This window comes from Sturnus vulgaris, chromosome 5, assembly GCF_052056855.1.
Source record: "Sturnus vulgaris isolate bStuVul1 chromosome 5, bStuVul1.hap1, whole genome shotgun sequence".
In the NCBI taxonomy this organism is placed as follows: Eukaryota; Metazoa; Chordata; class Aves; order Passeriformes; family Sturnidae; genus Sturnus; species Sturnus vulgaris.
In genome coordinates this window covers 26845095-26872450 of record NC_142247.1, presented here as the reverse complement: position 1 = coordinate 26872450, position 27356 = coordinate 26845095, and the positions used below count along the sequence as shown (strand labels likewise).

The following is a 27356-nucleotide window of genomic DNA, read 5'->3' as shown; positions in this document are numbered from 1 at the left end:
CAGACACACTGGGATGCCAGAATCTGTCTAAGGCCACATCCAATCTAGCAGTGGACATAGGTGACATGATGGACTCCAGTACAGCTGGAGTTTTCTGCATGGTATATGTTTCGAACAAGTTATTTGGAAAAACAAGAAATACTTACCTGAGGCCATACCACAGCATGGAAAACTGCATCAATCTCTTCCACACTAAAGCTGTAGGTCTCATAATCAGAAAAAAACTCTGCCACAAGCTTGAGACCAAGACGTCTCAAATTCTTCAGTGGATTAATGAACCTAGGTTGGACCTGTAAAAAAACCATACATATAGCCCAACTCAGTAAGACCTTGGCAGAACAACTACTAACTACTTGCTCTGAAATTAAATCCAGCAATTGATTGACCACATCCAGATACATTCTTTGCAGAAACTTCTGTTTTCTCTTGTAACTTATTCATAGTAGCAATCTACATCTCAGAGTTGACCAAAATTTTTCTAAAAGGGGCCTGCCTGATCCTGCATCGAGTCAGTTACACAAGACTCCTTCAGCTCATAAAAAATCCATGCTGACAGGTTTAACCCAGTAGCATCTGCCCACCTTGACACTTAAACAATTCTGTTCTACACTTGAAAGGATCGAAATCAGCTCTCCAAAGTGAAGTTATACTTTGCACACTGAGATCTTCTGGGAAGAAAAGAAATTAACAGATGAACAGAAGTGGGATGAACAGAGAAGGGAAGAATGTGAATTATGTCTTCCAGCAGAGTAGGGTGGGGACTATAGCATTTGGTTACAGGAAGGTGCTTCCTGTATCCATTTAGTGGTTATGTTCCACAGCCTTTCTTGGGAGATACATTTCAGTAAGGAGATTTATGCACTGCTGCATTCTGACTCTCCTCCCTGAGAGGAGTCTTAACCTGAGTAACATAAAATATTTCCATACTGTGCAATGCAGCTCACAGCGTGAGCACATGAAGTAGCTCCATAGTGCAGAGGTAATGAACTTCAGCCTCAGAAATAGCAAAGCCAAATGAGAGGAAATAAAAGGCACTGATACTGGAGCTGATACTGGATACTGGAGCTGATACCAGAGCTCTTTTGGGTCTCCAGTTCATATGATCTACCACACAGAATACAAAATCACCAGTAAAAAAGACAAAGAGGAGATGGTGGAAAAGGAACCAATCAAGCTCTTGGAACAGGACCTCCCCAGGTATGCTGAATCTGTACTAATGGAGCACAATCAGCTTCCAGGTGGCAAATGAACTGTGTGAAAGCCCAAAGAAAGCACAAACCAGGATACTATTTCTAATGGTGACCTCCACTGAAGTAATTTTGGGTTTCCCATTGTTCAATCATCGTAAGAGTTCTTTGAGATCAAGCCTTGGAAAAGACAAAGAAACTCAATAGTGAACACCATCAGTAGGAAATGGTAAATTAATAACTTGTCTCAAAGTAGTTAAAGTTGATGTTTAACTCTCCAGGCAGTATCAGTCTGCAATGAATTACTCTCAAACTCCAAGAATGTCTTCTAATTATTAGTCAAGATAAACAGATTTCTCACACTCTTCCTTGAGCTTTTAACAGCCCCTGGGCTAATGAAGTGCTAAATTAAATTCAGACAAACAACAGACTGTCACTCCTGACATTACACAACCATGACAGGATTACTGCAGCAACTCTGGCAAAATTCGGCTTTCCCAGCAGTTATTGAAGCAACTTTTAGAACTCCTGTCTCCTGTCCTCACTGAAAACATGTAGGCACATGCAATGCACTGCTTAAGTCAGACTTTGGGATGCTGATGTCCTCAAATTTGCTCTTCCTCTTCGTAATTTAAGACAATTACGAGGTTCTGTGCACCTCACAGGCAACTATTAGACCTTGGATACTGCCTATTGCAAGGACTTGCTTTGTTTGATGGATTTTTTTCAAAGCACGTTCTAACCTCCAATGCTAACAGCTGGGTCTTGGCAAGAACACGCTCATGGTGACAAAACATTCATTCCCATTTGTTCAGTCCATCATCTCGTAATTGCTTTCAACACCACAGTGATGATGATGACTGTGCAGTTTGCTTGTTTCCCACCTAATATACGAGCAGGCTCTGCAGCAGGAAGACAGAAATGCCTGGCTCAGTGTTACAGTTTCTGAGCAGCTGGCAACAGACCCCAAGTAGCTGGACTAGAGCTCAGAGATGCCTGTGCTGCTCCTCTGCGTACAGAGCAGCAATAAACCAACATGTCCCACCTTCAGGTGCAACCAATCTTTAACGGGATGTTTTCCTCACCTGACCCCTCCTGCATGTACAGCCATTGCTCAGCAAGGGAAAAAACATTTGCAGTACTCTGCAGATACCTGACTAAGACCCAAATGTAACACCGGATTAAGTATGACTACTCCTCATACAGAGCTGAAGATGATTCTAAGTGTGCTGAAAGCTTAGCTGGTAGCCATGTCCTTCCTGTGTCCCATGACAGGAGACACTCAGGGAAGATAATCACTGTGATCACCCACAATTCTGAGCTCCCCTGAGGTCTAGCACTGAAACAAAACACCTCACGGACAAAGTTTGCTCTAATGTCTTCAGGTAAGGAACTTTAAACCTCTCCTTTCCCTGCTCAAATGTTTTATCCTTGCAGCCAAGAAACTCCATCTTTAAGGCAAATTTCAACTTCCAGCCATAAAATTTTGTTACATGTTTACAACAGAACATTTATCTCTCTCTCCTGCCCATCTCTCCACAAAACAGGTAGAAACAATGCAGAGATCACCTCCAATTCTCTCTTCAGTAATTCACACAAAAGCACAGTTCAAATCAGGTTTCTAAATACATTAACTCTGCCTGCATTGCTTGAGCCCTGTAGCACTTTCAGACAAGCACTAAGGCCTCTATTTTGACAGATTTCTAATTGCTAAGATTCACTCTACAATGGCATTCAACTTATCTTTACCTGAATCAGTAAAGCTCTGTTTATATGTGTAAGCTCGGAGGAGGAGGAGAGAAAGAAACTTAATTTACATGTTTGTATATTGTTTGCATATACTGTACCTTCTCTCTTTGCTGAAGGATGCAGGATACCACAGCAGTCATGCAGAGAAGAATCTGTAGAATTTCAGGCAGGTATTGCTGGATCAAATGTCCCATGTTTTTCAACACAACTTCAAGACCATTGAAGAGGCTATGCTGACGCCCAAGGGGCAGGACTTTAGCTAAGTCCAGCTCTGACATACTTTGAAGGACTGCAGTCTGACAAGGCCCTGTGATAGGCAAAGGAATTGCAAATTATCTAGAGAGGCACCATGAAGACACCCACTACCAATAATATTTTTTTCAGTGAAAAATAGTGGAATTTAGCCCTAAATTACGGATCCTCACTGTCAGTTTTAAATAAGAACAGCTCTGTGTCTCCATCTCTCTGCCACTCAGATGTCTCCCACTGCTACAGAATCAGAGCACTTTACAAGCTCTCTTTACTGCCATGATACTCAGGCTAGGCTATAATGCCAGCCACTACTTATTCCTGGCCTGCTACAGTTTGCTTGCACAGCTATACAAGTCGTTCAGTTTTTCTGACCTTGGACATGTAAAACACAGAAATCGTGCTTTGTAAGGAGAAATTCAGAGGAAACCCAGTCCTTACCAAGGGTTTACTTTCGTCCTTTCAAGGCACAGTTAAGAGATGAACTGAAGCACATAACAGTACTAAGCATATTTATCCTCCCACATCTCTACAGGTCAGGAAATAACACACCCCAGTTTTCAGGGCCTACCTACCATTACTGAATTGCTTCACAGCTTCAAAGAGTAGATCCAAGAACATCCGTATCTCTTCTGGCAGTGAGCCAGCCAGAAATCGAAGAACGATTGACATGCGAGTGCTCGCTGAAGACTTGCCCTGTGTTTTGCTCCCTGTTTTGTTTCTCATTCTGCCATAGAGAATTCTTCAAGAACCAAAAAGAGGTTGCATTAGCTTTCAGCAAGCTGTCTGCTTTCCAGCCTCTTATTCTGCAGGAGAAACTCTGTTTAAAAATATTCTCTAGTGAAAGCTCTCCCTTCAGGGTCTCCACTGAACTACTACATACTATCCAAAAACATCTTATGGAAGGTTCACCTTCTGCTACTACAATGGAAACTTCAGGTATAAAACTGGTTACCCTGCAGGACAGTTCGCATCACTGCAAATAGCTGGCAATACTTAGTGAACTGAAACGTCCTCACAGTTCTCTGTAATCCTTAGTAGAAACAGTATGTACCAAAATGCTGTTTTTAAAGAAAACACCATTTGCATAACACATTACATAAATGTGTTAATAAGGAAGCCACAGAGAATATCACAAACTAAGTCATCAAACAGTACCATTAACCATGGGTTTATCTCAACTGCTCAAAATGAGAACCAGCATTACAGCTCTCTGCTCATGGTACTCTGCCATGAAGCTTTTGAACTCACACTTCAGAACACACCTCATAAGAACAGGGATGAGATCTGGTCGATGCTCTGTTTTTACTACTGTGGTCTCCTCAGAAATACTGAAATGAACTATCTCTTCTTTAAAGCTCTTGTCTTCCAGTAGCCTTTGCAAGTTCTCCCTGAAAGTAATAAACATTATTTGAGGGCAGGTAGGGTTATAAAAATAGACAGATAGACACACAGATGCATCTATATATAATTACCTATCTATCCTTGCTGTATACAAAATAATAAAGTACTATTTTCTCACCCTTTTATAAAAAAAAAATTAAAAGCCAGCAAGTTCAAGCTCATTATGTAGACAAGTCCTGCACATATTCCAAAGAAATTATTTAACCACAAACTACAGTTGTATGCTGTCACTTTCTTTGGGTGGTTATAAACCATCAGTACATAAGACACATTTGAAAATGATGGAACTACTAACACTACTGACACTATTCTGGGACAGAATAGAAGTGTTGCTATTTTTCTCTAAACATAAAAGAGACACTGATCAACCTCAAGACCTGATTTCCTCTCTTAGATACAAAACATACAGCTGGCTAAAATTAAACTTTACATATATGTCTTCAACAAATACAGAACCCCAAATGAAACTGACCCTGAAGCAGGCTTCTGATATGACAGCAGGCTCATTCGCCAATGCTAAAATAATATAAAAGCTTTTACCTGTATGGCAGTAGATGAGGATGCTTGTATGTCATTATACAGTCAAGAGCTATTCTCTGTACATTCTGGTCCTGATGAGTGAGTAACTGCAAATAATAAAAGAAAGAAAATGAGTCCCTATCTAGGAGGCAGCAGTGCTTACTGAAAACAGTGAAACAACCCAAAGGCTACAAGCTCAAGCAGGTTTTGGACTAACTTATTCAAATGGAGGCAGAATGTATATGTTGCCACTATAAAGCCAAGATGTCCATGCCCCTCATAAAAAGTGGCATGGCTGCTGATAGCTCATATATACTTTTCTTTCCTATCTACATAGGACAGTTAAAATATTTGTTTCTTCACAGATGTCTTTTGGACCACTATGAGTTTGCACTTATCAAAATCCAGTTACAGTTATCAGCTGTGTATGTAAGAAGACTGGATTAAAAAGCAGACTACCCAAACCATTCCAAGATAATTGTATTTCTTTCCTGTGGCAAACACAAAGTACTCAGAAGAATTTGTATGCAAAGTCTCACTGAGATTCACCCTCTCTTGAAGATGACTCTTCATAACCTAGGCACTAAACACTACCAAGTAGGGGGTCACAGCATCGAGAATATCTTAAGTGTTTGCACAATGCACTCAGGCACATGGTTTGGTTCTTGGTGTGTCCTGTGCAGGGCCAGGAACTGGACTCGATGATCCTGATGGGTCCTTTCCAACTCAGCATATTCTGTGATTCTGAGATTCATTAGGACAGGGAAAAGAAGTTGAGAAGTGCAGATCATTTCCCTAGACAGTATCTTCATCAGTTTTTCAGTCTCCTACCAAGTGCAAGTGTCATCAAAGGTCACTTTGTCATGATGTCCCTATGCCAGATGGACACACCAGCCGTGACAATGCATATACTAAGACACGGAAATGCAAACAGTAAGTGTGGAAGTAATCTTTCTTCTTGTGCCAAGCTGTTCTTCCCACAGTGATTTGACCTTTACATGACTGTCCAATAGTTTGCTAAGAACACAGGCAAGCAAACGCATGGATTAACTGTTTTTCTACATAATACTTTGAGATAGACTGAAACAGAGTGGATGTCTGCTAGAGATTCTCAAATTCAGGGACTAAGGAATGGAGCTTTCAACACCCACAGCCTCAGGAAACATAAACTGGGAACAACGAGAGCAAACTCCAATGACCGGAACAAATCCACAAACTGGGAACCAACACAACCCTGTAAAATTAAAAAAACTAAAAAACAAAACTGTATTCAGGACTGTAAAATTAAGACTTAGAATCTCTCTTCAAAGTCATACTTTCGACAATTCTTTCAGGAAAATCCCTCAGAAAAATATCATGTAAATTGAATATTCTTCAAGAAGAAATCCCTTTTTTGATGCTTGATGATCTCTTATATGTACTGGCCATAATCTTAGTACACAAAAACCTACAGGACAAAGACAAATCTCCTTAGATCTTACTCAAGCTTTGGATACTAAATCCTCCTCCAGTTCCTGCAGGAAGCATAAGTGAAACATATATCTTCTGTAGCCACTCTTCCACCTTGTCAAAGACTACTACTTGTCTGCTGTCAGATCTGTTTTGCAAGTGCCACTCCTGGCAAACTAAGACAGGTATCTTAAGCAGGTCTTTGCCTAAGGGGTCCATTTCAAGTGAAGCCTGTTAGAAAGTCCTCTCAAGGACAGCTCCTTTTTCAGCTATCACAGCTGAGTTCAGAAAATGACAGGTTTCCTCAGTATTAGACACTGCACTCAAATAAGAAAGAGTTAATTTATTAGTAGCGATTCTATAAGTAAGCAAATAGCCTCACCTGGGTATATAAGGCATTCAACTTCTGCTCCAGATACAGTGCACGAGGATTTGAGAATTTTGAGAAAACTTGTAAGTGGGCTATTAATTGCCTGCAAAACAAAACAATTATTTTTCAAAATATCCAGTAGACAAACAAACAGGAAACTTTAATTAAAATTCACTAACAAGAAAGAAAACAAAAAACAACACAAGAGGATCCCAAGTTTTCAGCACTATTTCAGACATAGCAAGAGGTGTTCTGATCCCTAAGCAGCTCCTTCCAGCTGTCACTTCACTGCACAGAGAATGCCTTTACTTCAGTAGCACTGAGTACACTCAGGTTTTTTCATGAGAAAGGGATACATTTGGGACGCAGCTTACTTTTCTCTCTGCCAGCCTAGCCTAGCACACGAAAATTCTGTATTTATCTCTTTGTTTATTCACTTGTCCGTAACTGGTGCCCATGTTGCTCCTACCAATGTGATGGGCTGCATTCAGCTACAGACTGTACTGGACTTAACACTGGGCTGCAAGGACAGATGGAAGCCAGTTCCTCTAGTGTTGGCAGGGTCACCTCACATCTGCCCCACCTCCTCTTCATGGGAAGGGACAGAGAAGACCAGGACAAGGAAGGTGTGAGATCTCCTCTACCACGTGTGCCGTGGGACTGGTAGAAGTTGTCATTCAGCTTCTCCTCTGGTATTAACACTGAACTCTGCAGACACTTCAGCTGGGCCACCCTCCTCCATGGCTGGGCACGGACAAGGGATGAGTAGGATGTCTTCCAGGAACTCCACAGGGAACCTGGGGTTGGTGTGCACCCTCCCTGCCTCAGCCAGGCCTCTCAGGACATAGGATGCAACTCCACGAGGGAACTCTCCCTGGCACAGGCATGACCCGGGAAGGGGGGGTCACCCCACAACTCATTAACACACCTCTGGTAAATCCTTTATGCCTTTGCTACAGCTACCAGGAGCTAATGTTTCCGCTTCATTGCATGGATGACCTGAGATGGAGGTTGGGAAAACAACAAAATATCTTGGACTCTCACTGTATTTTAATTGCTGATAACTTGCAGATACAAGCCAGAATCTGGGGAAAAAATGAAACACCCATAGGACACCTGGGATGAAATGACACTTCAGGTCACATATCAAATTCATGTCTTGTTCCAACATATAAGGTGACATTTTGAAATTCTCCATTGTTACAAGGGCCATACTTTGCAAAAGAAGTGTCAGAATATAAATGTTTGTGCTATATTTGTAAGGAATATTTGACAGAGGTCATCACTGGGGAGAATTAATAGAAAGAACAACTTTCTTCATGTATTCAGCACTGCAGTAATGATACTCAGCAACATACAGCTTCAGTCTACCAAATAAAAACCTTGGTCCCTAAGGAGACAAGATTTATCATGGGCAGGAAACGGCAGAATCCCAGTATTAGAATACCTAAACAATTCTAATTTTTTGAAGTGTTTGGCAATGCTCACAGTTTTCAAAGACTAACAGATATACACAGAGAAGCCAGGGAATTCAGGCACAAGAGTGTCCAAAAACTTCAGAATAGCTTCAGAATACTATACATTTTTTGCTTAAGATAAAACACACCACAGACCAGTCAGCAGGTAATGAGATAATGATAAAACCTGGCCAATGTATTTGGATTTTTAGTACTGTACAGGCAGAACTTCTGACTTGTAATCCACTGAGAAATGATGAAGCACAAGCAAAAGAAGAAAAAATAATATATACAAAAACACAGCTTGTATCTCAATGTGAGCTGCTGAATCTGCCTTTCCCTGAAAGCACTAAGGGAAAACTAAAAATACTTACTTAGCAGCAGCTCTTCTTGTTTTCTTTTTCGGTACTACTACATTAATTGGTTCCCCTTCTTCCTTTTCTTCTTCTTCCTCCTCCTCCTCCTCCATAGCAACATCATTGACCTCTTCAGCAGGTATTTGTTTTGCTGCTATGGTACCACTAATTTTCCTTCTGAGATCCTGAGATGGAGCCACTAAGGAATCTGCTGGGTAGTACTCATTTCTGTGTTTAAAAAAAAGAAGGAAGGAATTAAGAAGCATAATAATTTTCAAGATTTCAGGGCAACAACAGCAACTAAAAACCTCACCATTCATATTATAACATTTTATTATGTCCATCATACTGTCTGATATGTGCACACACATGCAAGCATACCACTGCTTTCCCTCTAGGGGCAGGAATTTGAATCAGACTCTAACAAAATCAGTATTTTCCCCATCCTGGGGGAAAACACTTTGGTATTCTGTGATTCCAAATTAAAGTGTGTTTTCATTAAAGAGAAACTTTATTTCCACTGAAATCACTCTGTAACTGAGTAACCAGACTGTGACAATGGCAAGTCAATGAATGCGAGACTGAGCGGCAGAGACCCACTGTAAGTTTATTTCAGCCTGCTTCATTTCTAACAAAACCCACATTCCAATTAGAAGATTATCTCAACTGGAAACAGACATGTCATCAGCCATGCATTCAAGAAACAAAGTCTGTAGTGGGGTAGCCAATCTTAAAGCTCAGCAACACATCAAAAGCAACGTGTCCACTCAACTGAAAAATACATCTTACTTACCGAATGAATCTCAAAAGAAGTGGGGAAAGTTCCCTCGACCGAGGCTCCACTCTGTCTGGAAACTTGTCCAGTGCTTTCCACAGCAGGAAACGGTAATTTGTGTGGTCCAGCCGTTCACTGCAATCTGTTCTACTCCTCAGCTGCTCCAGAAAGACAGTCCCCACCTCTCCTTCTGGCATCTTCTCATTTTCTGTTTCAGCAATGCTCTCCTCTTGTTCATCTAGTTCATTTTGTAGCTCCATTTCTACAGAAGAGATAAAGTCTTTTCAGGTTACTTCATAATGGCCACTAGCAAGGAATCCATCCCCCATTACAAAAGTAATACTTGGTGACATGCACCTGTTTAGATGCAACAGTATTTAACACTGACCTTAAAGACATGCATTGCTTAGAAAGCATTCTAGGATGCCTTGCAACCCTGGCACTTCTCAGCTGAGCTCAGTTCCCTTGAATAACAGGGAAGTACACAAATGGCTGCATACTTTTGACTCTGTATTGAAATATTAGATTGCATTTGCCCATAGGTAAAACTCAAGAGCACACACAAGGACTGTCTGTAGAAATTCCAGGAGTAGGAAGATGGTCTGCATCATGACACAGGTTTTGTCACTGTTCCTGACCAGTCTGACAATTGCCAGTCTTAAGCAAAGATAAAACTACTGCATGGTTTCCCACAACCTGCAGCTCCTCCCTGTAACACAGGTGGCCTTTTAAATCTACTGCTTGGTGTTTAGGACAGGAGACACAGCTTCCTTCCAAGCCTCTCCACTTCTGCCCTGGACATGACAGTTGTACTGGTTCTGAATTCCCCCCACCACACATAAATTTGGAGCACATGAAAAACAGCCACATAATTCACCATCAGCTGGGTTACTATGATAACCACACTTAGGGAAGGTGACGTACCAGCATAGGTAGCAGCCCTCTCCAAATGTTCATACAGGACCTTCCAGAACTGTTTATTCTCCATTTCCTTTGCATGAGAACTAACAAAGCAGAATACAGCATAAAATTAGAAGGAAGATAAGAAAAGGCAAGTGTCACTCAGCTAGTTAACAACTACCACAATCAAAGGCTTTGATCATTGCTTTAACGTGGCTGTCCGGAGACAGGACATCTGCACAATGCAGCTGTGGCACTTCCTGGCCTTTTCTCATGGATCTCAAATGTCAACTGTTATTAAAATAATCTGGTTGTATCCTATGACTTCAAATGAACTCATATTGAGTAAAAATGTTCTCAAGCTTTCTACTGACTTCTGTACAGCAAATCATATAGGATCAAAGGAAGAATTACCATAGATATATCTTTTGAAGAGCTGGTTTAATTTTTTTTTTAATTAATTCACTGGTTTGAAGAGGAAAATCCCATCCTTTTTAATCGCACAACAGAGGGAAGAAAAAAACCAGAAGATAAAGTCATGCTGAAAGAAGTCACTCATTTTTTCACCATGGTAAGACTTCCCTACTCTTTATTAGGACTTAGAGGTTTTCCAGTAAGGACAGAAAAGTTGGCAGATGAGGAAACTGAGAGACACGTCTTGTTCCTTTAAGCATTTGTTAAACATAAATCAAATCCTGCTACCTCTGACTAAAAACTCTGATGTTATTTGACTGTATTTATTTAAAGTTCCCTTTGAAGTAAGAAAAATCAGGAAGTAAGTTGAAGAGTCTACACAGGTTAAGATTTGAGAGATCAAAGTAGTTTCAGAAGATCTCACGTGAAGGTTTTCATGCACAAATCTCTCCAAACTGGACATTTTTTAACTCAGCTTCTGTTCACAGAAGAATGAAAGGAATGTCCCGTGAGACAACTACAGATTACAGCATCCAACTGCATATACTCACGTTATAAGTTCAATTACAGGATCCCAGAGAGGGCTGAAGTTAATATAAAGCATTCCTAGTAAATACCGAAGAGGCACCTAGAATGACATACAACACCATCTTGTTGAGATGCAAAAAACAGTAGGTAAAGACCAACCACCTTTTTTCCTCTCAAAGAGGAAACTTTGATCAAAGAAGTTCTCAGGAGTGCTACAAGAGATGAAGTAAGTCACACACATAATCATTCCTTGTCTCATAGCTTCATGTGGAAATCTAGAACCCATTTACTGTAAGCTACACTGAGATCTCATAACTATACCAAAATAACGTGAATATGGAAAAACCAGTTCAGCACAGATGATCTGGACTGTCTCTCTCTCCAACTTCAGTGCTGCCACAGCAAAATGAGGGACCTCAGAAAGATGGAAGTTTGCCCAGAGGAGTATTCACTGCGCTAGGCCTAATAGCATGTCCTCTAGACTGGCTCCTTGCTACATGGAGGAGGAGTGACCTACAATCCTTCCTCATGGATGTGAGTCTCCCTTTAGCTCAGCAGCAGAGGAGATTCAACAGTCCCAGGCATAAAATATTTTCCTGCTGAAGCAAGATCCAGATGTGAGGTCACCAACAGCCAATGAGAGTCCTACCAACGTTCAACCACACTGAGGACAGGGCAAGGTCATGAGTTTAAATTTGCTCACAACTTGCTTCTCCCTGAAATCATCTGCCTTCCTTTCCATCACATCAAACCCAGATTAATCTGTGGGCCATTTATCTAGATACCAATGTTGTTCTATTAAAACACAGCACTCCTGAGGACAATGGGAGCTGTGATCCCTACTAACAAGTAAGTTTTCTAAAACCTAATCTAGGAGTTCATTGATTTTTTTATGAACTCTCATTAAAAACACTGTAATCCATGTGATGGAATAAGACCATTCTCTTGGAATAAAGGAACGTGATAACTGCTTTTGGACAAGAAATCCTTACCTCCTGCAGAGATCCACTTAGTATTGCAGGCTGCACTATGTCACATCTTAGTTTCCTCAAATGGAGAAGTTTCTCTCTGTAATCATTCACTGTTGCTGGCACAAGCTCTGCTTGGAGCAATATGGCAAATACAGGCTGGACTTCCCCTGTGCCATCACCCTGAACAAACAAGTGACATGAATTCTGTTAAGAGTACCTTTATCTCATTGAAAAGTACTTCAAAAAAACTACATAGACTCATGGCCATACTGGACAAAAGAACAAAGTCAAAGGACTTGCTCTGGTTTCCACCATTTAGGCTCACGTATGAAAACACGAAGAGGTGAGGGATAAAGAAATAAAACTGGAATGTGAAAGCACAAAAGCAGAGGACCATCTCTACCAGATACAATTTGTTTCTGCAAAGTGAATAATATTTCACACATAATATGCAACACAAATAGCTTTGAAATGTTAAATGAAAAGTTTTAGTCCTACCTCAATCTGTGCAGAAGGTGGATTATCAAAATGGTTTAGAATTCGAACCGTCAACAGCCGGATCTATTCCAAGCAGAAGCATATGTCAGGCAATATAAATTGACAAATACACACCTACAGAGGTTAATGCCTGCTACAGCACACTGATTTCACTAGGTTCATCTTGGAGCTGAGGAACAGATGAATTCCTGTAGTCTAGAAGGCAATTAGAAGTGAATGCATTATGCTCCAGCCCTGATTTACCTCAAGGCAAGAGGCAAGGCTGACAGGGCTAACAGTTAACTTCTGTTAACTCATGCCTCATTGACACAGGTCTAAGCAGATACTATGGAAGTAATAGCTTTACATAGTCTGATGCTTCTCCCTTCAGACTTTATAATTTAACTAAGTTTACTTATGTTTTATTGTTAAAATACAAATTTCTTTGCATATGCTCAAAACAGCAGATTACCTTGGAAACACCAGTTGAAATATTAGGATGCAACTTCTCAAACAAATCCATTAGGTTCCTCTGGGAAAGGGGCTCCTGGCAGCCACATAATGCCAACCTTGTGTAATAGAGATCAGCCAACAGCAATGCAGAGGGGTCTGAAGGGAAAGTGCTAAAACAATGGATGATTTTATTAGCATACAGAAAGCACTGCAACAACATTGGTATTTAAAAATAAGGCAGTAGTGATAACTACAACATCGAGGAAAAATACCACAATTTCAGACTCTGCTTGCAGAGACCAGCAGGCCAGTGAAGTCAGACTTCACCAGCACAATGACTTGCAGCTGTAAGACCCATGACAGTTCAAGAGGCATGAGATTCCTCCTTTGTGTTAAACAAGCTTGTCAAGCTGAGACTTGCATGCTGGACACACAGCTGCAAAAAACAGACCTGCATAAGTCACACGAGGGCTTCTGATACTCCCCAGGTGCTCAGTCAGTGATCAACTTCAACAGAAAAGAAATAATCTAGGCTTAGGTGAGATCCCAGGAATCCTGTCTGTTCACATAGAAACTTCCTTCTGCTACCTTACATCTCTTGCTCCAAACAGGTTTCACATCCCCTGCCCAGAGCTAGCAGGAAAGCATTAGGCTAAAACTCACTGCCAACAATTCCTGTCTGATCTGGGCAAGTTATCTCCATCATGCCTCAGACATGAGCACCATAACTTTCTAAATGAACAGGATGTTTTGAAGCTCAAGCCACCAAAGACTTGGAGATGCTAGAGAGAGAAAAATGGTCTTCCTAAATCTCTGCAGCCAGACAGTTTTCTGTGCTAATTATGAGTTACACAGAGTCAAAATAAATAAAATGGAATATACAAAGTCTCTTCCCATTGTAGAGCAATGCACAAACATGGATATGTAAGGACATGGTGGAATCCCAACACCATGAGCAAACTCAGTCCGATGACACAGCTCAGGAAATGCTGTTCCTATCTCTTTTATCATTATAACATAACACAGAATTACTAAGTGTAGCATTCCAAAGTAAAACTAGAACCAGGGTAGCATTCCAATGTAAAACTAGAACCAACTTATTTGACATACTACCCTGCAGCTAAGAAAGCATCAGTTTGCAGAGAAAATGTCATTGAACAAGAACTACATCTACCTGGTTCTCCAAAAAGTGCCTACAACTTCGCTCTGTTATATAACCACAATACTGAACAATGCACCAGCATAACAGAATGGGCAGCATGCAAAGAAGCATTTAACCAGCTCCTATAGAAAGGCAAGGTAAAATTTTTGCCCTACCAAGGAAAACCATAAAGCACCACAGAACAGAGTTTACTTACGTCACCAAGCTCTTGACACGCTCCACAGGTAACAAATGGAGTACTTCAGCAGACTCCACCAAACTAAGTAGAGTACTTACAGCTTGGCAGGCCACAAACAAGTTTCCTGGAGCAGAAAAAGAACAAGAACATCTTGTAAATTTACTCAGTTCTCAGTGACTTGTTGCTTGTATGGTGCTTGCCCATCCTGCAAAGGCTGGAATCAGAGAAATAAGGTGCTACCTTATATATGGACCGCAGAGCTAGCATGTGAATTTTCTAACAGTAACACACAATCATAACACATAAAAAAAGTGCTTCCCTGGCTATCAAAGTAAGCGCCTCCTCCAGCAAGCCAGCACTGAAAGCTGTGACAGCTCCCAGTTTGCATGTTTCCATCACACCCATGTGTACAGAAAGAGGGATCTGGAGCTAAGCACTGTGGCAAGAGTTGCAGACAGCACTCTGCTAAAAAGAAAGAAATGCTGTCAAATTGATATGAATGTAGCAAAAACAAAGCAAAAATACATACTGATACTACCACCACACAGGTGCCTATAAACTCTGGAACTCTGGCTGTGTAAGATCTTCAAAGGTCCCATGTACCTAAAGATTGATTATATATTAGAGAACGGCAGGTGGGCTTGCTGAATTTTGTCTCCTTCCTAAATACCTCAGACTCCTTTAAGGATGGAGAGTTTCCCAGAAACACGTGATAGCCAATGCCCTCCCAGGCAAGAAAGGGCAACTCCTTTCCCCTCACACTTTTAAGTTAGCAAATAAGTTGCTTGAAAAAAAATAAATTTAAAAATCCCCTTCTTTGTCTCTTCCCAGGCTGAAGAAATACTGTTCCTAAACCAGGGAAATTAAAGAAAGTTTTAAAAAGATATATCTGTCTTATACACTGACAATAGAAAAGGACGTGAGTATTCATATTATATTTATTCCTCTGAAACATTCTTCTGTTCTAAGTTGCTAAATTCCTCAGGTATGTGTCAGATCCTGCTAACCATTAACCTCCATAAGGAGCTCCTCAAAGAGAGAAGAAACATCAAGTACTATCAGGAAAAAACTTTCAGTATCTATAGTGTAAAGACAATTCCCAAACAGCAATCTGCATGCCCTTTGGCAGCAGTGTGTCCATGCTGGACAAAGATAGCAGCTTTCACCTCACTACAGCCATACTTGTGTGATCAACAAGGGAAGCACTTCCATACTGGCCTTGAAGAGCTGCCAGCAGTAACTAGCTGTTGCTCTGATCCAGTTTTCAAGCCCATTTCTTTACACTCCACTGCAACCAGAACACCAAAAACACCCAGTTCTGGAACTTCTTGGCCAGGAAGGTCAAGTGGAGCCCAGGGCTTGGAGCCTTGCACAGGCAGTGAGAGGAGACTGGAGTCCTAGTAGAAGGTGAAGGAATTTCAGGAATCATGGAGGTGGAAAGAATGCCAGAGGATGAAAAAAAGCATCCAGGAACGCTAGTCTGGGAGAAAGGTGAAGAAAACCAAGCAAATAAATGTAATATGGGACAATAGGAGGCATGAGTATACGACTGAGGATGCATTTGTTTTCTTTTCCCTTACTGACAAAGGAAGAAGTAGCAATGTGCCTCTGGCACACACACACAGAGCCTGAGCAGAGCTGCTACTACTGCCAGCAAAGATGAGATCCAAGAAAAGAAATTTTAGATGTCCCTTTTTTAGGCTAAATACATTACCAATAAAACAATCATGACAGCACGAAAAATCTGCAAATACGATAAAAAAAAGACCTAAATCAAAAAGGGCCATGCTTGACAAAGCTTCATTAAAGAAGAAAAAGAAAAAAAAAAAAAAAAAACCAAAACAAAAGAGCTGATTGGTGGATACGTTTAGGAATATTAAGAAAGATATTATACATGGAAAATGACAGTCCTTACTAACAAAGGAACAATGAACACTCAATTTGGGGCATCCCAAAACTTGTTTATAGTTTGCCACAAGGCCAAATACTTTCTAGCTCTCTGAGTAACAACTCAGAGCCTTGCTCTATGCAGGCTCAGGTAATTTTTTTTTTCTGGCCAGAGAGGGAACACAACCAGTGACCATCTATTCCTGGAGAAAAGATGCAGCATTTAGAATTGATGGTATCACTTGGGTCAGAAATGGTGTGCTGGTTTTGGCTGAGATAGTGGCAATTTTCTTCATAGCAGCTAGTATGGAGCTCTGTTTTGGATTTGTGCTGAAAAGTGTTGATAAAAGAAGGATGTTTCTTTTACTGATGAGCAGCACTCACACAGCACCAAGAGCTCTCCTGCTCATTTCCTGCTTCTCACCCCACTCCACCAGTGGGAAGGCTGGAGGTACACAAGGTATTGAGAGCCGCCAAACCTCCTGCAGCCACTTGCCCACTCCCTCACCAGCAGGATCAGGGAGAGAATCAGAAGGGTAAAACCTAGAAAACTTGTGAGTTGAGATAAAGCAAAAAAGCCATGCACACAAGCAAAACTGAACAAGGACCTGCTTCCTGGGGGCAGGCACGTGTTCATCCATCTCCAGGACAGCAGGGCCCCATCACACTTAGTAGTGACTTGGGAAGACAAATGCCATCACTTTAAATGTCCCCTCCCTTCCTCTTTCTTCCCCACAATTTATATAGTGAGCATGAAATGGTAAGGTCTGGAATGTCCCTTTGGTCAGTTGGGGTCACCTGTCCTGACTGTGCCTCCTCCCAGCCTGCCATGTACCCTTAGCCTCCTTGCCAGTGTGGCAGCATGAAAAGCAGAAAAGGCCTTGGCAGTAGCAGTAAGCTCAGCAGTAACGAAAACATCTCTGTATTATCACCCCTGTGTTCAGCACAAATCCACAACACAGTCCCATACTAGCCACCATGATGGAAACTAACTCTATCCCAGCCAAAATCAGTGGAGCACAGCTAGGACAGCTGACCCCACTGACCAAAGAGATATACCCTATCATATGGCACCATGCTCAGCATTTAAGAGAGAGGGAAGAAGAAGGCATGGCATCTGTCTTCCCAAGTAACGGCTATGAGTGATGGAGCCCTGCTTTCCTGGGGATAGCTGAACATGTGCCTGCCCTTGGGAAGTGGTGAATGAATTCCTTGTTTTGCTTCACTTGCATGCACGGCTTTTGCTTTACCTGTTAAGCTACCTGTATCTCAATCCATGAGTTTTCTTCCTTTTACCCTTCTGATGCTCTCCCCTCATCCCTGTTGAGTAAGCAAGCAACTATGTGGAGCTTAGTTGCTGGCTGAGGTTGCTACAACAGTCCTTTCTGGCACCCAACATGTGGCTTTCAAGGTTAGAGATAATGACAGATTTGATTGCAATGTGCTAGATTGAACCCTGATTGATAGCTGTTATTGCTGTTTAACTATTAATTGGCATGCTTCTGTGCCATAGGACTTGCTTGTCTTACTGTATATTAGCAGCCACTGATCATCGCTGACTGCTTTTTGTTTTCACAGGTGTGGTGCTGTACTGTTTATCATCCTTCTCTCATTTTGATAACAGCCATGGCAATGCGCCCAGGTGGACAGGTGGCCAGGGCAGTGCTGCTATTTTTGTCCTGCTGTACCAGCCAGGCTGGAACTCCAGTATGAACTTGAGTCAATCAGACTGTGACCTATGGACAAGTCCACGCAGGAGCAGGACACCCCAAAGCATCTGTGGCTGTTAAGTCCACGCCAAAGTAGCATGGACTCTCAAAGCTTTAGTTATGTCCATGCTGCAGCAGGTGTACCTCTGAAGGAATTGTGACCCAAGGGTAAGTCCATGCTGGAGAAAGTACACTTGAAGCATCTGTGCCTGTGGGTAACTCTATGCTGCAGCAGGTACACTGTGAAGCATCACCAGCTATGCGTGAGGTCATGCTGGAGTACCTCAAAGTGTGTGGCCACAGACAAGCCCATGACAGAGCAGGTACACTCCTGAGGGAGAACAGCCATGGGTAAGGCCACATTTGGAGCAGGTATACCTCTGAAGGTAGTGTGGCACATGGATAAGGCTGCCCGAGAACAGGTGCACCCCAAAGCACCTGTGGTGATGGGGAAGTCTACACCACAGCAGGTATACCCCAGGAGAAACTGGGACTTATAAGCAAGACTCCACTTGGAGCAGGTACTCCCCTAACGAGACTGTTGGGTAAGTCCAAACCCAAGCAGGGGCAAGGGAAGGAGTTCATTGCAATGTTAAGCCTGTGGCTTGGCCCAAAGGGACTGGGGTGGAGACCATAACAGATATAACTTTAAATTGTTGTAACCTGTTTCACTTGCATGCTGTAGGTTTCAGTTGCATGTTGTAGGAATTACTACAGCAGGAACCACCCAAGCTGGTGGAGGACAAGCTTTATAAGAAGCAGTGAATATTCTGTGAACATTTTACAGGGGTGGTCCACAGACTAAGGGAATGATATATCAAAGGATGGGGGGGGGAAAGGGTGGACAACGAGGTTGTATTGGATAGTGTGCTACCTGAGCATGACATAAATGGTATTGATTAACAGGCAGAGAATATGCTGTGTTTGGCTGGGATAGAGCCAAGTTTCTGCACAGTAGCTGGTATGAGGCTCTGGCTTGGATTTGTGCTGAAAATAGTTGACGACACAGGGATGTTTTTGTCATCAGTGTGCAGCACTCGCAAAGCACCACAAGGCCTTTTCTGCTCTTCACACCAGCCCACAGGTGAGTGGGTCGGGGGTGCACAAGGTGTTGGGAGGGAACACATCCAGGACAGCTGACCCCAACTGACCAAAGGGATGTTTCAATCCACATGGTCATGCTCAGCAAATAAAGTGGGGACTATTCAGAGCGATGGTGTTTGTCTTCCCAAGCCATCGTTATGCATGGCAGAGCCTTGCTTTCCTAGAGGTTTCCTGCCTACCCATGGGAAATGATAAATGAATTCCTCATTTTGCTTTGCTTCACCTATTAAACTGTCTTCATCTCAGTCCACAAACTTTCCCACTTTTACTATTCTGATTCTCTGCCCCATTCCACTGGGCAAGTATGAGCACGTGAACAGCTGTGTGGGGCTTAGTTGCCAGCTGGGGTTAAACCACAACGGTCTTTTTGGCACCCAACATGGAGCTCAAAGGGTTTGAGATAATGACATTTAATTGGAGTGTGCTAGATTGAGTTTATATCTGTTATTGATGTGTAGCTATTAACTGACAGATGGTAATGCCCTAAACTTTGCACTATAGATTTGAATTGGAGCTTATGAGTCAATAGTCTCTCCTTCACTTGACAGCTTCAACTTGGGTTTGGTTTAGATAGATTTCCTTCCTCTTTTGTAATCACTTTCTTCTTTTCCTTCCCAATTACCTATGTCTTCCACTATGCAGGACATCTATCACCCCATCATTATTAGGAACAGCAAATGCAGAATTGTTTCCTGGAGGCTGTTTCCTCCCAGGCTTTGCTCTTCTCGTTTTAGTCAAGCTGGTAAGTAATTCTGGATACAATGCTACCACTATTCATTTGCATGCTTTGTGCAATCAATAAAACTGCTCTTATTTTTTTATGTATCAACAAAAAGCAAATAAACAGGAAGTAACTGACCTTTGCAGAGGCTTCCTTTGTCAATGGCTGTGAAGAGAGAGTCTATAAAACTTGTCACACGAGGCAGAATGTGGTCTTTGTTCATTGGTCTGTTCAAATAAATGGGAAGACTTTTATTTCTGTTACACTGACACCTACGTATAAAAGCTTTCTATCACATTTATCTCTATTAGATTACAGGTAGTTCATTCCAGGTTTGAAACCAGCACCAAAACGCTTTTGCTATTTCTACTTCACAATTTAAATTGTAGCATTCACTCATCTTCTTTCTAACTAGTCCTTCAATATTTACTGAAAAAATACTGTTGAGAGAGGACAATGCTTAAAACACTCAAAATGAAACGTGTCAAGAACATCTCTATATACTAAAGCACCAAATTTAACGAGCAGGCAATCAAGAAGCTGATATTCTATTCCTGTCTTTACTGTTGATTCATGGTATTTCCATGCAGCACTTGTTTTTGTCTTCTAACTCTGGTTTCCTGAGCCTGGCACTAGCAATTATTGTCTTTTCTTTACTGAACTGATTTTTTTACAGAAAAACAGCTAATAGGCAGTAAGAAGTAGACAATATTACAGAAATACATGACAACAATACCTTAGAATATCTCTTACCTAATATGTGGCAGTACAACCAAGGCAACCCAAGATTGTGAAAGGTCAGTGACGTCTTCATTCTCTGGTAAATGCATTAAAGACAGTACATGATCCAACACTGGTACTTCCGCCTTTTCTCCTTGTCTTTTACTCGTTTGTTGCCTTGTATTAGAGCTAAAAATAGACCAAACATTTGAGTAATCCACCACTGCATATCAGAGATTGTTCCTTTTGCTCCTATGATATTCAAAATTATGTAGTCTGTTTTGAGGAAAAAGGACTTGCACAACACAAGGGATCTTTTTCTTCTCAATGACCTCTACTGCAGAAAACTTCATCTAGTCACGCTGAAGAGCACAAAACATGGCCCGCAAGAAATGTCAGCTCCTTATTTCAAGTTCAAATAATATTTCTAGAAGAAAAGACACTGATTCTCAGTTGGACACCCTCACAGCTGGGACTCTAGGAACACCTGAGAGTCACCTCCACAACTGTTGTTAATAAACCACGATAACATTGACATAGATGGATGACAGAAAACAATCAGTGAGGTAAAAGTTTTGGGACTTAAATGGAATCACAAGGTGAGCCCAAATCAACAAGCCTAATTGCAGGCCGAAAGGGTTGACACCATACTGGAACATCTGAACAGGAGTCCTTCACACTCCATGTGCAGCAATCTTTCCACCCAGTGCTTGCAAGATCACAGAAGGCTGCATAGGCTTCACCTTCAAGAAATACAAAAGCTTATAAAAAGCCAACAGTAAGAATCATTAGAGGCTTAAGAAAAAACATTTATGAGATAAACCTCAAGGAATTAGGATTGTTGGTCCAGAGAAAGAAGATCTCATATATGTCTGATGATGAAAGCCTTCTAGTTGTAAAAGCTTGATGCAAAGAGTAAGAAATATTCTGCTCTTTATGTTTCCAGCAGATAAGATAAGCAGCAAGGGATTTAAACTGCTGCAAAGAAGGTGTAAGTTATATACTGAGGGCTGGGGAAAAAACCCTAACAACCCAACAAAAAAACCCCAAAAGGCAAAAAGCTCAAATGAAAAACCAAAACACCTGTATAAGTATGAAGATATCAAAGCACTGGCACAGACTACCAGAGGCAGCTCAGAAATCTCCAGAATTGGAATATTTAAAAACTAGGTAGGAAACGGGGTATGCAACTCTTGAGATGTCTCCTGGCTGTAATTTACACCACTGACATTGCAAGAGCACAAAAAAATGTCCAAGCAGGACCAAGGTCCTTGCAGCTCTTTACTCCAAACCATTGGAAAAATAGAAAGATCAAGAAACAAAGGAAAAAAGGGAAGAAAACCAAATTTAATCATTTTGACTTGGCCTTCTGTTCCCAAAACCTCAATGCTTCCACTATTATTAAATAAAAATAGGAAAAAATCACACAGAGTAGACTGCTTTGAGGAAAAATAAAACCTTACATAAAGGCAATACAAAGTCAAAAGTTTTGAATTAGCTGAGTTACAATTACTAGAAAAGTCATTACAATTAGATAAGCAATGGTCATTCTGTGCTTCAGTGGTTACCCCTAATTTTTCCAAAGAGGCTCTGGGGAAAGCAACCATTTCATTGCAACCAAGCTAAGCTTGCAACTAAAAGCAGTCAAGCTGCGCCAGCATATTGCTGCTTCTGGATTAATTACGTGTCCTTTGATATCCAGCTGTGCTCTATGACAAGACTTTAGTAGTGCTGCCAAGAAAGCTCCTGGACAAGACATATGCATACAGGGAAAAAAGCTGGACCACAGGCAGGAGGTTAGTAATGATGAGAAGCTGAACTGCTGCACTCACTACAAAGATTAACTGCCAAGGGATGCAGTCTGCATGATGGTGTAACAGATCCCCATCATCCATGCACCACAACACTGTCCATCAGTGACCACCTTTCCAAAGCCACATCTCTTCTCATATAATTTCAAAAAGGGAAGTGATACCCTACTATATCACTTGGTTTGCAAATCTGCCAGCAATGCTGCCATTTACTCAATTCTAGCAAATACTGGAGGGCAACTTTTATGTGCTGTTCACTGTCTTCAGACCTAGAGCCACACAGACCCATCTAGTGTTAGCTAAACTTGAGGAGTCTCACCTGACAGATGCTTCAGTGAAAACAAGAGGATACTTTTCAAATGCCATTGAACCAATGCTAGGAGGCTCTGCTTTCACCAAAATGAGTTTAGCCAGAATTGCCACAGCCTCGTCCTTTGTGATGGCATCTGTGCCAGAAAAGCAACGTTCAATGTATTCTAGAAAGCATGGGAGAAAATGCTGAAGAGAAAAAAAAAAAAAGGGTAAAACGTCAAAGATTAGTAAGTCTCTTTAATCATCACCAGATCCACAAAAAAAAACCCAAACAAACCATGACACCCACCACAGGGAAATCCAAACGCTCACAAATAAGCCAGCAAATCATCAGACTTATCAGTTCTGGTGCCCCTAGACACTAACACACAGACATTTTCCTATCCCAGTAGGGATCATAATTTAATGCAAAAACTCATTCTGCATCAAATTCAGTCTTGTCAGGACATTCCAGATCCTTGTCTTGGCTCTCACCTCCCACTCCATTTAATTAATTTGATTCCTTCCAGATCACCAGTTACAGGGCTTATTCTTCATTTCCACTTAGTTTCTCCAGAACTCATTCTCTTCCTCCCATCCATAACACACCCTCTTAAGACCCCAGAAACAAGCTTCTTTTTTGTGAACAGACACCTATCACCTTCTCCAACTCTGACAATCCTTACACAACGTTAACACAATAAGACAAGTAAACATTTTCCTTCTTATCAGATCATGCCAGAAGTTTAAATAAACATCATGTCAATACACAACAATCCTTCAGCATACAAGGCAGGTAAATATATTGTGGCTTGTCCAGTTGTTCCCTTTAGCAACAGAAATAAACATAACGCACAATCACTTCCACCTACCTTCTCAAACTGCTTCATTGTGAACATTGCTTCAGAGAAGTCAAAAAGAAAATGCCGTTCAAATCCACTTGCAAATACCTGCAAGATTCAAGTGAAAGGTTGCAGAATGAGAGACATTTCATAGTCATCTCTTCACTACCCGTGGGACATCTTTTCTGGTATACAAATCAAGCATGCTTTGAACTCTGAGATACTCTGCCTGTCTCTCTTGCTAATTCCAGCACACAGAGCAGCATTGTTTCCAAGTGACAATTCAGGTACAGAAATGCAGTCCTTAACAAACCCTACTAACACAATCCTTTTTGACAAACCCTGCTGGATCCTACAGTCTCAGTGCAGAGACAACTGAGCTATCTCTTCAGTGTGATATGGAAAATATAAGTTCAAAGTTCTAGGACTGCAGCACAGACACACTAACTGGCCCAAAACGTATTTCAACTCGGCATTTTTTCTGTGCAGCAGGTTGCAGAAAGTTTACTATCTCATGGGCAGAGCGAACCTCTGTGCTTTTGAAGGATCCAAAACAGGAACAGTTCTTTGAGGTACTCGGGATCAGTACTCTTCAATGCTAAGATAAAATACACACCCAGATCTCTTTTCCTAGACCCTTCAGTACACAAGGACAGCTTTAAGCCTCCCCCAGTTTAACAGAAGCCCACACAAATATCCTCAAATGTTTGAAGAAGTCTCCTGAGCAAAACTGCCACAGGCAGAACCAATCTTACTTCAGCACAAGTCAACACTGAAGACCAGATGAAATTTGATCTTTTTTAAACAATCGTAAGTACTGCCTTCCCATTGTAAATCGCGTGGCATTTTTATTTCAAATATTTTTTCGCACAAACACACACTACAACTATGGTCCACACTGTCAATTGCAAAATTATAACGTACTGTAACAGGACAACTAAAGAATCAGACTCCATAGTGTAATCTCGTGTTAATCTTTGCAACACTAGATTTGATAGGAATGTATGCAGCTAATCATGTCAATGTTCCAGGAGCAAAGGTAGCACTGAAATATGCCCTGTACTCTGTACTTTCTAAATCACAACTACGCTTGTGTGAACCCTGTTCACAAGGCTAAGGCGTGCTCATTAAATGCCTGGAAACAATGAAAAATGCATTTTTTTCACTAAGTTTGACTCAGTGATCTGCTTCATCACTATAAGCAGGATGTATTTCTTCACTGTTCTCCTTCCTTTCTCTACAGAAGCTGTAGGTGCTTAAATCAGAGCCTGGATTTCATTGCAATGATGTCTGCCATGGTGGCATTGCTATACTTACAGCCTGTGTAAGACTGTCAGGTAATCCCAAGACCTCATGAGACTTTATTTAAGATACTGGGCAGCTTCCTCATTCTTTTGCACATTATCAGTGCAAAAAGGCTAAAGGGAACCTTTATAGCATATTTCCCAGCCTGAAACAGAATGTCCAGAAATCACCGTGCTCTAGGGAATTTGAGGTCTGGGATTTCTTGCATAAGCAGCAATCCTTTTTACCTTCTGAATAACCTCCTTGGTCAAAGAATCTGGCAACAGAACATTTTCAGCCAGCAGGAATGCAGAAATGGTGCTCAGCAGCATCTTGCAGCAAGATGATGAGAGATATGGTGTTTGTAACATTTTTATTAAAACCTGAAATGAAAAAGAAAGAACTCATATTTGTCCATGAAGATAATGATTACGTGGTCTGAACGGCCTGGACAGTCCCTGGCCCAGGAGGGCACAGAATTCTAAGCTTCAGCCCACAGAAATGAATCCTAATAGTCCCACTGAAGTTTGAAGGCTCTAAATCTACCCTAATAGGGTCAAATGTATGTAAATCTGGCAGAACTGCCCTATATCACTAATATGGGGGGAGGGGGGTCTCCTCCACAATGGCAAGAACAGACTCTAGAAACAGTAGCCCATTTTCCCCATTGCTCATTTAAAGTTGGGCTACATTAGCATTACAATACAGAGGTAAAATCTCACAGGATCAAAGAGGTAGCAATACTCAAAATATAGGTCTCTGTTCACCCAACTCAAATCCTAAGCCCAGTGATGCATCAGAAATGTGTACGAACACTTCAGCTGAACACACCTCTTCCATATTCAACCAATACTTCTCTGACACATCTTAGTGACAGTCTGACCTACCTGACAGACATCTTCAGGCAGAGAGATTTTAGATCCATTTGCATGTTCCACTAAGATCAGATAAGCTTGCAGAATCCTTTCTATCTGCTCTGAAGCCACAGAGCAGTTGACCTTAGTTATTTTCCTCTGTAAATCTAAGAGTGACTCCTGTTTAAATAAAATAGGGAAATGAAATGCTTCAGATAAATGAACAGACTCTGTTTCACTTACTGCTATTTGAAGGACATTTTAAAGAATCAGTATCTTAGCTGCTCAACAAACTACTGTTGGGTGCCTCATACATATTCCACAAATTAAACCTTGCAGAAACACTGTGAAATTTCCCTTACATAAAAACACATCCCAGATTCCTTGGAGAGAAACACAAGAAACTCCTAAAATGAAGGTCTTCAGAAAGGCTGACGCTTGACATACAAAATAGGAAAGAGAAATACTGGGCTCCACACCCACAATGGTTTCTGAGCACCCAGCTTTCATTGGAATTATCAGAATTTAGGTACTTTTACACTTTATGCATTATTTGATAATGTGGATGCTGAGAGATTACTCATTCAACGTACATTCTATATTAGTGTCTTCTTCAGCCCAGAAGATATAAACTCCTATCCTTAATCCAACAAATTGAACCTAATTTAGACAGCTATCACAGACTGCATGGATATTTCCCTCTAAGCAAGATATCCCCATGCATCCGGCAGTTCCTAGTGTAAAAGAAAAAGCCTCATTAAAAATAAAAGGAAGTAGGTCACGAATTTCCAAGATTTCGTAACAACTGCAGATACTGAGTCAAAGAAACCTCAGGGATATATACCAAGTGATAAACAAATTTGTAGCTAATGACAGTCAGGTAAGAACTGCTTATCATACTGGGTGAGACCAGAGGAACAGAATGGGATTTTCCATGCAACTGGTTAGTCACAGGAAAGCAGTCTCAAGAAGGAACCAATAGGAATTATTTACCCATGCTGGAAGGACTACCCTAAAAAAGCTCACGTGAACTATTTCCTGCAGTTTTTTCTTTCATCCCTCTGAGGAGCACAACTGACAGTCTGTTATCAGTTGCAAGAGGATTCAATCCCCCTTAGCCAATCCCTCTACCAGATGTTTGCAAACTTTTAAATACTGGTCAAGGAAGTAAAACATACTGCCAGGCTGTGTCATGGCTGATTATTCCACATCACCCTGATCCAATACAGCACAGCCCACAGTACTCAGCTGTGCTCCTTCAAACCAGAGCGTAACCACCAAGCAGCAACACAGGAACACCAAGACTGAAAACATTCTGATTTTCAGTGCCTGGCTGTAAGATTCAACCTTGGATTTCCAGATTTAACCCAACTCCTTGCTTTAAAAAGATCTGTAGGGCAAAAACCTTCCCTTTTACTGTCATAAAGTGGTTTTGAACCACCAATAGTTCAGCAACTATTGCACTGCACTGCAGCAACAAGCACTGCATTCCAGCAATGGTTCTGCAACGTGTGCAAAGGCAGACTGAACAAATC

General features: G+C 41.3%; 1 protein-coding gene across 1 annotated transcript in view; it reads right to left on the bottom strand.

The window, feature by feature from the left end:
- UTP20 (UTP20 small subunit processome component) overlaps positions 1–27356 on the bottom strand; it is a 63331-nt gene that overhangs the window by 29922 nt on the left and 6053 nt on the right. Inside the window, exons 9-28 of the mRNA XM_014889832.2 lie at positions 25855–26001; positions 25216–25350; positions 23714–23791; positions 22870–23048; positions 20773–20928; positions 20158–20246; positions 14617–14722; positions 13278–13428; positions 12827–12889; positions 12350–12508; positions 11381–11457; positions 10440–10519; positions 9534–9777; positions 8759–8968; positions 6940–7030; positions 5130–5215; positions 4451–4576; positions 3761–3927; positions 3035–3243; positions 147–290 (exon numbers count right to left, since the gene is read on the bottom strand). Of these exons, the coding sequence (XP_014745318.2) occupies positions 147–290; positions 3035–3243; positions 3761–3927; positions 4451–4576; positions 5130–5215; positions 6940–7030; positions 8759–8968; positions 9534–9777; positions 10440–10519; positions 11381–11457; positions 12350–12508; positions 12827–12889; positions 13278–13428; positions 14617–14722; positions 20158–20246; positions 20773–20928; positions 22870–23048; positions 23714–23791; positions 25216–25350; positions 25855–26001 (2697 nt within the window). The remainder of the gene's footprint in view (positions 1–146; positions 291–3034; positions 3244–3760; positions 3928–4450; positions 4577–5129; positions 5216–6939; positions 7031–8758; positions 8969–9533; positions 9778–10439; positions 10520–11380; positions 11458–12349; positions 12509–12826; positions 12890–13277; positions 13429–14616; positions 14723–20157; positions 20247–20772; positions 20929–22869; positions 23049–23713; positions 23792–25215; positions 25351–25854; positions 26002–27356) is intronic.